Source organism: Tachypleus tridentatus, chromosome 6 (genome assembly GCF_004210375.1).
Source record: "Tachypleus tridentatus isolate NWPU-2018 chromosome 6, ASM421037v1, whole genome shotgun sequence".
NCBI lineage: Eukaryota > Metazoa > Arthropoda > Merostomata > Xiphosura > Limulidae > Tachypleus > Tachypleus tridentatus.
In genome coordinates this window covers 61,263,133-61,276,553 of record NC_134830.1, presented here as the reverse complement: position 1 = coordinate 61,276,553, position 13,421 = coordinate 61,263,133, and the positions used below count along the sequence as shown (strand labels likewise).

Here is a 13,421-nt window from a genome sequence, read left to right as displayed (position 1 = left end):
ATGAAGAAAGTGAACTAAATGTAAGGTTGATAATCAAAGAAATGATTCTTAAAAGCTAACATAAGTATTACAAATCAAGCAACGTTTCTTTATTTAGTTTTGTTTATTTTATTGTCCTGTATATAATATGTTCGAAAAAGTGGGGGGATAATTAGGCCTAAACATAGTTCCTAAAGTAAATAACCATGGCAAATACCTCATTATAGTATTGAGCTCAATAAAAATTGAAGGACTTGTGACAGTATCAAAAACTGTCTGAAATAAGTTTGCAAATGTATAAGCTGGAGAAACTTCTTTTAAATTCCCAGAGAAACGCAGTCTGAAAAAGAACGAAATAAAAAATTACCAGGAAATAAGAGGGAATTCTCAATAGCTGCGGCAGCAACTAGATCTCAAATTGGTCAAGAGATGGAGCGAAAAGCTAAAAGTTTATACTTGAAAAACAAGAAGGGATTTTCAATAGCCACGGTTGGAATTAGATCTCAAATCGGTCAAGAGATGGAGATATAAATTAAAAGTTTGTTCTTCAGAAAAATATTCAGAGCCATTCTATGAGCCACCATGCTGTGGCTAAAAAAATATTAAAATATTTAGAAACAAACAGATATAAAACTGCCGGGAAAAAATAAGAAATTTAAGTCTACTAAAAGAAAAAAATTACAAAATAGTCAAATATGCTAGAAATCATATTTAAAAATCATATCCAATGAAATGCACATGTTTAGTAGGATCTTGCTCAGCGAAAAGCCCAACTAAAATTTTTAACAAATGAAATTATAAATGATAAAGTTAACTAATAAATACGTCTTTCAACAGTTAAAGAAACGTTTTTTGTTTTTTTTATATTGTTGTTGTTGTTGTTTAACTTACTGTTCCTGCAAGGAGAATATTCTTCAAACCCCGTGAAGGATCCTCGTGCTTTCCAGCACGTGCCAACAGGGCTCCGCCTTCTGAAGTCACTGGAGGACAACACGTAACGTGGTGCGCATGCCTGTAACAATATAGTAGTGATCAATGCCAGCTTGAGTTATTAGCTCATACACGATATTCTTTCAATGAATGCAAACTTTGAAAGAAGACGTTCATATTTTAATTGGCTCATATAAAGTACTTCTACATTCAGGTTACGCCATTAAAAACGTGAAGATAGTACTTTAATGAATATAACTTATATTTTAGCGAATTTTACCCATATGAAAAATGAACCTAGTGATCCATTTTTAAAATATTAATGCCTAACAGTTTCATTCATAAATCGAACGTGAACAGGTATTTTCAACAATACTAGTACCCTAACCTCGTATTTCAAATAATACTAATAGTTTAATCACGTATTTCTAACAATATTAGCGCCTTAACTATATTAATACCGTAATGACATACTTCTTAGAATATATGCAACCTAGCTAGCATCGTATTTCAATAGTCATAACAGTTTAACCATGCATTTCTAACAATATTTTAGCATCCTAGTGTTGTTTTCTACCCAATTTGCTAGACAAATGACTTTAATAAACAGAAACATAGCGCGTAAAATGTGTTATTTAACAAATTGAATATCATGTCATATATCCATCAAATGGTAGATCTTAACTACTTCATATAAAAATCAATTTTCACAATTCTTACCAGTAAGTATAATGTTTTAGGGTATTATTAAAGCAAATTTAATCTGATCACTTATATTAACGAAAATTAACACCCAAATATGTTATATTACAAATCTAACCAATTATCATATTTATGACCAACTCAACGTCCTAAATTGACACAACTTAGCAAAGCTAATATAATGAGATATTCATAGTAATTATAATATTCTTAGAACTAATTCTAACAAATCCAGCCTAACACTACATTTTTAGTAGACATGACACTCTGATGACTTGTTTTACAAATGTTACATATGCTGTATTTTTAGCAAAACTTAACACCCTGTGAAATTGTGTTTCAAAATTTAATTATTGCATATGTAAAGTAATATCAACACACCGCAATCTTATTCAAGCAAATCTAAACTAACATTACATTACTAATAAACATCTACTTATACATATAATTTTATTTTTAGGCAGTCTAACATTATAACGGAGCATTTCGACTTAGATATACAATTTTATTTTTAGGTAGCCTAACATTATCATGGGGCATTTTGTACACTAACAGAGTAATTATTTATCTTGTAAAGTCAATCATTTCTTTTCAACCGATAACTCCAACAAACATGTTATTATTAACAATTACTGATAAAAACAAAGCTGTTTAAAGTGACTAAAAACACTGATGAAGCTACTTGTGGTAGCAAGTTAACTAAAAATACTAAAATGTTATAAGTGAATGCACTAGAAAATTACAACTTAAAGTTACTAAATTTCTATGAACTATTAGTTGAGTATCCTCTCAGTTGACGTAATGCCTGTTTATAAACGTTTGGAGAGGGCTTTACAGGATAATAAAAAATTTTTGTAGATGTAAATTTGTAATGTGTGATAGAATGTATAATAACGTACATCAAGGATAGCTGATGTTAGAGTAACAAATTAATAGATTCGAAATCAAATACACAGTAGTTTTCTATCCGGAGAATAATGTCGTTATCCTGTTGTAGATTCCTCAGTGAAACTAATTATACACTCCTAATACTATAATAACTTACATCTGAGAACTTAACCTAAAAGAACGAACACCATAATAACTTACACGTAACAAAACTAACAAGTTATACCTGAAGGAATTACACCATAATAGCTTATATCTCACAAAGCTAACATCCTAATGATATATTAGAAAAGATATGTGGGTATCAGTGTTTTATGCGTAATAGTAAGTTTTTGGTTTAATACTAAATCTGCTTTATATTACATATATATATATAGTTAAGTGCTTGTTTGTTTTTAATTTCGCGCAAAGCTACGTGAATGTTATCTGTGCTAACCGTCTACAATTTAGCAGTGTAAGATATTATGGTAACTTATATAGAGATTATACATTTCATTTAAATAGTGTTTCAACCGTAAAAATAAAAATAAAATATTAAAAACTGCCTTCCAATAGCACAGAGGCATGTCTGCAGACTTGCAGAGTTAGGAACTGGATGTCGATATCATGGTAGCCAGAGAACAGACAGCTCATTGTGTAGCTTTGTGATTAATTACAAACAAAACCTAATAAATGACTAAGTAAGACATACTTTATGTACAGTATATCACTGAAGTATTTTGTTTCATTTATTTGCATAATAAAAATATTTGAAGTCCTCTTTTTTTATCTTCTAAAACAAATAAACTGTTTTTCTTAAACTTTTGGAACTTTTAGCCATCTTTATCTGTTTCAAACCGGGAGTTTTTATCATTTTATTAACAAGTGACACGAGAGAACTATTCACCAGTGCTTAAGTTGGTCAAATGTGTTTATGAGTTCAGTAACATACTGAACACTAACACTGTAAAGTATTAATTAGAATATGGCGGTACAACTTTACAGGACCCGGCATGGCCAGGTGAGTTAAGGCGTTCGACTCGTAATCTGAGGGTCGCGGGTTCGAATCCCCGTTGCACCAAATATGCTCACCTCTTCAGCCGTGGGGAAGTTATAATGGTACGGTCAATTCTACAATTCGTTGGTAAAAGAACAGCTCAAGAGTTGGCGGTGGGTGGTGATGACTAGCTGCCTTCCCTCTAGTCTTACACTGCTAAATTAGGGAAGGCTAGCGCAGATAGTCCTTGAGTAGCTTTGCCCAAAATTAGAAACAAACAAAACAAACAACTTTATAGAAATGTCTATGTTGACTGAAAGTGTCTTCCTAGAGTGACATAAATTTATCTCCTAAGACTGTGAAAGGTGCTGACAATGATATTTAAAACAAATACATTGTGATTTACATGTAACAGGTACCATCTGTGGAGTCTTTGTTGTGTTCTTTGCTACCACCAATCTTGGAGTTTTGGGGTGCACTCTTTATTTATGCAAATCAATTAACACCCTCAGAATATCGCTCAAAACACCTTTGCTTATTATCTAGGTTTTCAATACACAAATATGAAGAATTTTTATAAATATATGATACCCACAATAACAACTTTCAATGTGAGGGTTGAATTTGTAGGTGATGTCATACAGGCAGAGACTACGGCAGTGATTATATTATGATATCTGTGAAGGATGATCAGGAACGAATTGTTCCATTGGATCACTTAGCAGTTGCTGGTGGTCTGGTGCATTTAACACATTGTTTAGTCAGAATAAAACCTGGGAAAAAATACTGGGCCGCATGTTAGTGATATTGCCCAGGATGGTTCTTTAATGTCAGTTCACCCCTGAATAATATGATGGACATATATGATTTTTTGTTTCTTTGTTGTTAATTACAATAGTACACAAGGGAATATCTGTTCTCTCCCCACTGCTAGTGCAGAAAAACCGCTTTTTATTATTACAAGTCCTAAGACTTGCCGCTGAGCCACCAGAGGGGTGAGGGTTTATTTTTAAATTTTGCGCAAAGCAGATAGTCCTCTAGTAGCTTGGCGGTGCGTGTTGACTAGCTGTCTTCCCTTTAGTTTATTATTGCGGGTTACTATCTTACCAGCGAATAGTGGGATCAACGATCACATTATAACGCCTCCCATGAGTGAAAGGGCAAACACATTCGATGACAGGGGTTCGGATCCACGGCCAACATCTTGCGGGTTGAGCGTCCCAACCACCAGGCCATATCAAACCGAGATGTGATGGAGATGTTGCAATATAGATTGAATTTTGTTATTTAAATAAGGATCTACATGTGGAACCCAAATGCTCATGGATATCGTAAAAAAGAATTTGCACCAGCAAGCAAATATGTTGTTCTAGCAAAATTATACACCCTACAAAAAATATATGCGGTACATGGTTAGATTCAATAACACTCATAGACCACGTATTATCTTAGCATTCTAAATAATTTGTAAAGCCATTTGAAAGGATTATTTTTAATAACTTTTTCATATATTGTTTTTGTTGGGTTTATTTACTTCGAGATCTTATTTTGTTTTTCTATTAGTAGCAGTAAAACTACAGACTTACAAAAATAAAACTGCTGGTAAACACCTGTTCCAGGTCCAAACATTTCAATACCGATCTCACGGATTACACAGGCTGGCGATAGTTTTATTGTCTTGAAATTTTTGCATATTCTACAGTGATCCCTCTACGCTAAATCCAAAAGTAATATACATTTTTTTCATCACAAAAATGTCATATGTACTTTTACATATTTGAACCATTTCCGCTTAAACCAGGTCACATTTTTCTATATTTAAAATGCTGACAACAACTGGCATCAAAACGTTATATTTTTTCCACATATTGACTAATTTTAATTAAAGCCTGCTATTCTATGAGATCTTTAAACAAAATAAAATTTCAAAAGAGACACTTATTTGTTTGGTAAAGTTGACAATAGAACTAATAATAAGTGGAAACTTACACAACAAACCATCTAATGACTTTTTGTGACTGCTGATTGCGGGATAAGAATCGGATAATTGGTTCCAGCATTGTTGACCGTAGCTTTAATTGGTCCTTCAAGTTAATATCTGTCATCTGAAATCTCAGACGCGTTTTAATTTATCATGAATGAAAATGTTGATTCACAACAGTAGGTTGTGTCAAAACATGACAGCATTACACAAGCATGTTGACGTAGACGTAGGTATCCAACAGCATTTTTCTTTATTTTAATGGGATCCTTCTCAGCGTCAAATTGAGACTTCAGAACATTATTTTCTGAGAGCTCAATGAATTCCAACTGCAAGTCATTGGGTGCTTTGGTGACATCAACCAGGTGTGGTTGAAAAGTTAGTTTCTCTGTGAGATCATGTTTCTTGAAATCTGCAAACCTCTAATTGTATTCTTTAATCAGGAAGTCTAGAACAGCTTTGTATTGTTTTATGTCACATTTCCTTAACGCTTTGATTCTATCTTGTTCATTAATTATTTTTGTTAGTTCAGCTGAAAGTTTCGATCGGGTAAGGAGAGCTTTGAAAAAAAGGTCAGTTTTTTTCCGAAATGCCTGAATTTTTAGCCATACATCATATATAGATTTAGTTTTACCTTGCAAAAATATTTAGATTATTTTGGTTTGACCTTATATCTTACAAAAACGCAGCATTTATGCAGAATTCCTCTTTTGACAATTCGCCTGGTTGATTCAGTTCCTCACAAAATCTTGTGGCTTGTTTTTGCAAATATAAAAGTTTGACAAGTATTTGTCCTTGTGATAACCAGCGCACTTTAGAATGACATGGCAGATCCACACTGAATGTTTTATCATCAAGATGGCACATATTGCGAAACTGACGATGATGTGATGCACTTGCTAGAACGTAGTTTACAATATCAATAACTTTATTTAATGTGTCATTTAAAGCAGTCGAACTGGCACAGAGATTCTGTTGAGGCAAAAGACAATGAAAGGAAATCAAAGTATCTGGATCTGGCAATTATTTTTGTAGTAACGATACAAATCCTTCCCGTTTCACTCTCATACACTTACTAACTTACATGCATTCAGTTTTCCTTCATGACATTTTAATTTAAAGACAGTGAAGATGTCAGTTCCACGTGTCCTTGCCGTAAGGATACCCGATGAGAGTAATTCCTCGAAGCAATGAAAATCCGTATTTATAACACGAATTAAAAATAACACTTGCTCTAAGTCAGTAATGTTAGTGGATTTATCCAAGGCAATCGAATAATAAATACCTTTGCGTTTGCATACTGTATAAAGTTCTTCTATTACACTGAGGGCTAATTCGCGTTGTCGATCAGTTATGGTCCTTATTGAAAGAAGTAGTTGTTTGTACTTATTTGTCTTATCTGAATCTAAACATCTTACAACTTCAAGTGCATTATGTTATACTTTATACATTACTAAATGGTTTACCTCTTCTTACCAGTATATATACTACACTATAAATTGCATCATTCATTTCAGTTCCAGATCCTAACATCATTTTGAATACTTGTTGCTGCTTTGCATCCCTCATTTTCTTAAGTGTAGACGTTCGGGATTCTCTTTCCAGTTTAGCATATTTATGGTCCTTATGTGGTACACAATGCTGATATGCATTGTATTTCTTCACTGTTGCAATTATTGAGTCGTACAGCAAACACATCACTTTATCTTCCACAGCAACAACGTGGTACTGCAATTCTCATTCTTCATTAAATACTATGTTTTCTTCCTTCAATGTTCTTTTCCTATTTTTTGACATGATTGGGTTACCAGTAAAAGTCTTAACGCTCGTTCTAGAATCCATGAGAAACACATCACAAGTACACAGTCGCACGCCTTACGCGCTAGGCCATGCCAGGCCGAATCCATGAAACACATCACAAGTACATAAATAGTTAACTGGCCTCATGACATGTTATTAGTGGACAGCATTTATTTATGCGTGCACTTTTAACTTTTTCTTTTCAATATTTTTTGTTCGTTGCTATGGCAACATTAGGTTGTTAAAACATATTCTTTTATATTTGTGATAAATCTTATTTAAGTTGGAATTTTTACCCTAATTTGCAAAAAAAAAAAAAAAAAAAATCCTTACGTGATAGAAAATTTTTTTTCGAAATCTGCGTACCTGAGTTATAACAAGTCCGTTACTAAAAACCAAAACAACTTTTATGTAGTTTAAATTCGCAGACCTGTGTTATAAAGAAGAAGATTGGTATTAGTAAAAAATTGCGCGTATTTTTTACGTATCTGTGTGATATTATCTGTAGATAATCATTATCTACCATTATTGTTATTGTATAGTTTACAGTATTCGAAAATAATATTAGGTTATTGTTATTTACTTCTAAAGCTAACTTTATAAAATATTTGAAAATACTTCTTGGCATTAGGACTTACCACAATCGGACCATTCTCTCCAGCGCTGTATAGTGTTGCACCAAACCATTGATTTGTTTTGTTACCTAAATATTCCTTTGTATTGTCACGGAATTTTTCAACGGAACCTAATTTTCGTAAGAGAAAGAACTTTTTTTTAAAGCTAGACAATGTGGTTTCTATGTATAAAATTGCATTAGCCTTTCTGATCACAGTTAGTTGTTTTTTTTGTTGTTGTTTGTTTTGAATTAAGCACAAAGCTACTCAACGGGCTATCTGTGCTCTGCCCACCACGGATATCGAAATGAAACCCGATTTTAAGCGTTGTAAGTCCGCAGACATACCGCTGAGCTACTGGGGGGAGGGGGGCGACAGTTAATAAGTATTAAAATAATCTACCTTCAATTCATTTTTTTTACTTATACATTTTGTCAAGTTATGATAATGTTATTTAATAAATATTTATGAATATCAAATGTTAAAAAATGTACTCTCACAGGAAAATAAACTTTGCATTGATCTGTATATTTCTTAAAAATTAGGAGTTAAACATTTTGCAAAATCAAAGGAAAATAACGAATAATAAATTTCTAAAAACTGGAAGTCCTGGTTCCATGTTGAACGATCCTTATTTTAGTCTAGAATAATCTACAATAATGTAGGTTAAAAACAGGTTGGATATCGAATTACGTCTGGCATCTTTACTAAATTAAACTGACTGATAGCACCGACCTCGATGGTGTAAAACACATGTTCTGGAAAATGCACATACTCAATATTAACTCAAGACGGTTGGTGATAGAAAGGAGGCTAGGGGGGCCTAGGCCCCAATGAAATGTCGTTCCCTTAAAGGTAATGCAATCTATTAATGTAATTATATACTTATTTCAGACTTAACCCGTTTATACGTCTTACATTTCCACCCATCCACCACTCCTACCTCAGGTAATAAAAGCTGGAGTTAGGACTATATTTAATCAAATTATTGGTCATTTTCGACGCAGCGATTTGAAACAAAGTTGATTGTTTGTTGTTGAATTTCGCGCAAAGCTACTCGAGGGCTACCTGTGCTAGCCGTCCCTAATTTAGCAGTGTAAGACTAGAGGGAAGGCAGCTAGTCATCACCACCCACCGCCAACTCTTGAGCTACTCTTTTACCAACGAATAGTGGGATTGACAGTCACATTATAACGCCCCCACGGCTGAAAGGGCGAGCATGTTTGGCGCAACGTACGATGCCTGGTGCAAGGTGAAAATCTTAAGATCCTTAGGATGATAATCAATAATAAGACAAAGTTGGCAAGTTGCTTATGGATTTCAAAGCGATCTGACTAATGAAATTGTTGGGAAACTGTCGTCTAGTATGATAGGTGATTTATGGAAATCACGCAAAGATACGTTTTGTACTTTTGACGTGACAACCTCATAACGAAGTCTTTTTAAAATGCAAACTGCACTGCTGAACTGTTGTCAATATACACAGATGTCAGAATAAGCTTTTAACCGGGCGCGACCACATAGACAACAACAATACAGTGAGGCTCTAGATAGATATAATATAATATACCTCTGTAGTCATAGAATTCTTAACAATGGCAAATCAATAGTTCAATTACTTATCACAATAATTAATGAGAAAGTCATACTGAAGTAATTAGTTCTAAATAAGAGAAAGTCACGCCCTTTTCTTTGTTGAACACATATGTCACGTCGAAATAAAGACTATGGTCCCACTAATAGTTATACAGTAGTTCGAAATTTTTCTTAAAGTATTATGACAAACAAACCAAATTTATTTTCTATACACCCACACCAACGCAGACAGAGGGATTATAAATTAATTATTTGTTGAAGGAAATTAAACTACTTTTTGTCATCATATTCAAAACATCTTTATATATATATACATTAAGCACGGATATGAATCCAAAGAGTTAATTAACTCATGGTGGAAATTATTTATAAATTTTATCTGATTTCAAATTTTCTTGCCCCACGCTAGTACAGCGGGAAGTCTACGGATTTACAACGCTAAAATCAGGGGTTCGATTCTCCTCTATGGGCTCAGCAGATAGCCCGATGTGGCTTTGCTATAAGAAAACACACTTAAATCTTCATGAAGAATGGCGTTAGGCTTACCTGAGGTATCAAATAAAATCTGTTCACAATCATTGGCCCTATCAGTGTCACATTTGTAAACAGCTCCCCCTCTCGTCACTCCAGGTTGAGTCGTCTGTGCGTTTGGTGCACCAATCAGCAACCTGGAAGAGATAAACAATAGATTAATCTAGTATATGCAAGACAAGTATCGCATCTGGAATAAAAGTAGAATATATGATAAAAACTGTATAGTAATCACGAAGTTTTCTTCAATAAATATTTATTAAAAACTTAAATATTTATTCCATGCAGCTGCACTGTTAAAAACATCCGTAAAATGTATCGGAAAATTTTTTACAGCTTTCCTTATTTTAACGAAAATGTCTCAAGAGATCTTGTAGACAGAAAGAATAAAACAAGAGATAAAGGAATATGATCCACAGTTCCAAGAAAGAGCCTAATTAAAATATTTTCCGTTCAAACATGGATGAGGAATATGTTGTAGGGTGTGTGAGATTTCTTATAGCAAAGCCACATGGGCTATCTGCTGAGTCTACCTAGAGGAATCGAACCCTTGATTTTAGCGTTGTAAATCCGTAGACTTAGCGCTGTAGCAGCGGGGACATGTGCTGTAGAAACTCTTCCCACACGTTTTATATATTTATTTATGAACAGTGTGGTTACATTCGGAGTGATTTATAAATAAGTTTGACTTTTTTCTACAACTTTAATTATTAGTATAGTAGGCAAAATTTGTTCCACTTTTTGCTGTCAATTATCAGTATAAAGGCTTTATGAAAGAAGTCCAAAAAAAAAAAAAGTCTGTTAGAAACATTTCTCTTGTTCCCACAGAGGGAAGAAACCAGACTACGTGTATTCTCGTCTGTTCCGAATAGAGGCAGACTCTATTTTGCGGTCTTTGGGGTGTCACACTAATGTCGTTAGAACAGTAGAACAGTTCTTGAAGGAAGAATATGATAGTAGGGGTCAGGGTACAGTGACCTCTAACATGGCTTAGGAGATAGAGCGGAAAAGTGTTGGCTGATAGAATCCAAAAGTACAAGGCCTGTAGATCTATTTTCTTTACACATGCACTTAAGAAGCTTTACAAGTCATTTTATGTAATCAACTATGTCTCAGAGGCAACTCTTACTGTAATAATTTTACAGATTACAAGCAGTATAAGAGTCGCATGTAAAAAACCAAAACCAAAAGAAGAAAAACGGGTATTGTGTTTAAGGGTAAATAGTCAAGGTTAGGGTGTAAAGTTTCCTGTATTATACATGTTTGAATGTTTCACATTACATGCTCAACTACAAACGAAACACATTTTGAAGTAAATGGAATTTCATTATGCGAAATAAAGTAATTTGAGGTGCTAGACATAAAACAAAAAAGGGAAGTAAGAAAACGCTGGCAACTTATAATATTTGCTTCATTCCTTTATACTAGCATTATAAATACAAAATTTAGCTTCAGCTACATCAATGAAATTTTCTAGATGGGCTATACTAAATCAACAGTTTCTTCCCTTGGTTAAAACATTCTCAGATTGAATCTTATTTATATCTCATATTTTCAGCGTTCAATATTCTTAACTCATTTGTAAGAGTTGAACAGAACTAAAAGTGAACACTTACCAACTTTTACCTTGTGTCCTGTGTAAACTTACAGAAAATCCAAAGTGTGACTTTGGTTGCATTTGATGAATCAACACTGTTTCCAAATCTACATTAAACGTCCATGTCCTCTTTATTAACATTAAAAAAACGAAGGCAAAAATCTGTTGTGAAACACTGTTTAAAACTCTGATTTTGATTTTACATAAGTTAGGCCTAAACATAATGATTTACTATTCAAATTATAAAGTTTGTTTGCTTCTACTGCGGTATCTTTACAGTCCAAGGGCGTTATTACGTTACTAGCTTAAGGACAGTAAAACTGCGTTCGCCTCATACTCCGTTCTGAAAAACTTAGCATAACGAACGACCACTATATTCACTCTGGCGAGCCCCTGCACTCGGTTTGTTTTCGCTGTTTCCAGGACGCCTTATGACGTACTGAAACCGCTTACCATGTGCCGTCATTTCTCACAAATATAACAAGGCTTTATTTATACAAACTGCTGTGGTACTCTAGTACGTTTTATTAATGTTATGTATAGGCTAGATAATTATCTTATCGCTGAACCAAACAAATCTGTTTTAATTAAATACATTAGATATCTTATTATATCAAATAATAAATAAGCAACACACAACGTTAGAAAGATACGTAATTAAAAACATTCTCAGGTCAATCTGCATCTATGGTATTGTATAGTTTGGATAATTTACCACGCAGTGTAGCACATTATGACATTCACGCCAGTATAAACATTGGTGTTTACTATAGGACAATGAAGTTAACGTATATTGAACTGTTTAAAGCTTTGCTTGATTTTACACGAAAACATTGGTTCGTAACTGCGTTATGGTTAAGCATACTTCAATATTTGTTGCCCTGGTGATTATTGTTTAATCTTAACGCAATAACAAGGTAGTCCAGCATATTTTATTACAATTTACAGTTTTTGCAGAACAAGTACGGGGCCTGGCATGGCCTAGCGCATTAAGGCGTGCGCTTCGTAATATGAGGGTCGCGGGTTCGCACCCGAGTCGCGCCAAACATGCTCGCCCTCCCAGCCGTGGGGGCGTTATAATGTTACAGTCAATCCCACTATTCGTTGGTAAAAGAGTAGCCCAAGAGTTGGCGGTGGGTGGTGATGACTAGCTCCCTTCCCTCTAGTCTTACACTGCTAAATTAGGGACGGCTAGCACAGATAGCCTTCGAGTAGCTTTGTGCGAAATTCCAAAAACCAGAACAAGTACCATGTTTCGATCACTAGTGCGATTATTACGGAGTAAAAACGTTTTTACAGTAAAGGAAATTTTAGTATTTAAATCATTATTGAAAGTCTAACAACGTGTTTAAATTCTCTAATTGATTGTAGTTACTTATTCATGTAGCACAGATAGTCCATTGTGTAGTTCTGTGCTTGTTTGTTTTTTGAATTTCGCGCAAAGCTACTCGAGGGCTATTTGCGCTAGTCGTTCCTAATTTAGCAGTGTAAGACTAGAGGGAAGACAGCTAGTCATCACCACCACCGCCAACTCTTGGGCTACTCTTTTACCAACGAATAGTGGGATTGACCGTCACTTTATAACGCCCCTATGGCTGAAAGGGCGAGCGTGTTTGGTGTGACGGGGATTCGAATATAGAGATGTGTTGGGTATTTGTTAATTGTGGGATTATTTGATGTTATTAATAAAGCTTCAGCGATTTTAATTTTGTTATTGTCAAGTTCATGTTTTAATACTGTGATGTTTTGTTAAAAAACTTTGTTTTTACTCTATGCTCATGGATTTGGGAAGGGTTTTTTAACTTGATTTTCAAGTTACGTCCTGTT

At 34.2% G+C, this 13,421-nt stretch overlaps 1 protein-coding gene across 1 annotated transcript in view; it reads right to left on the bottom strand.

Moving 5' to 3' along the window:
• Window positions 1-12,030, bottom strand: part of LOC143252656 (integrin alpha-PS2-like) — a 63,998-nt gene extending 51,968 nt beyond the window's left edge. The window contains exons 1-4 of the mRNA XM_076505134.1: window positions 11,614-12,030; window positions 10,013-10,134; window positions 7,895-8,001; window positions 871-991 (exon numbers count right to left, since the gene is read on the bottom strand). Of these exons, the coding sequence (XP_076361249.1) occupies window positions 871-991; window positions 7,895-8,001; window positions 10,013-10,134; window positions 11,614-11,816 (553 nt within the window). The 5' untranslated portion in view covers window positions 11,817-12,030. The remainder of the gene's footprint in view (window positions 1-870; window positions 992-7,894; window positions 8,002-10,012; window positions 10,135-11,613) is intronic.
• Window positions 12,031-13,421: the final 1,391 nt, after the last annotated feature.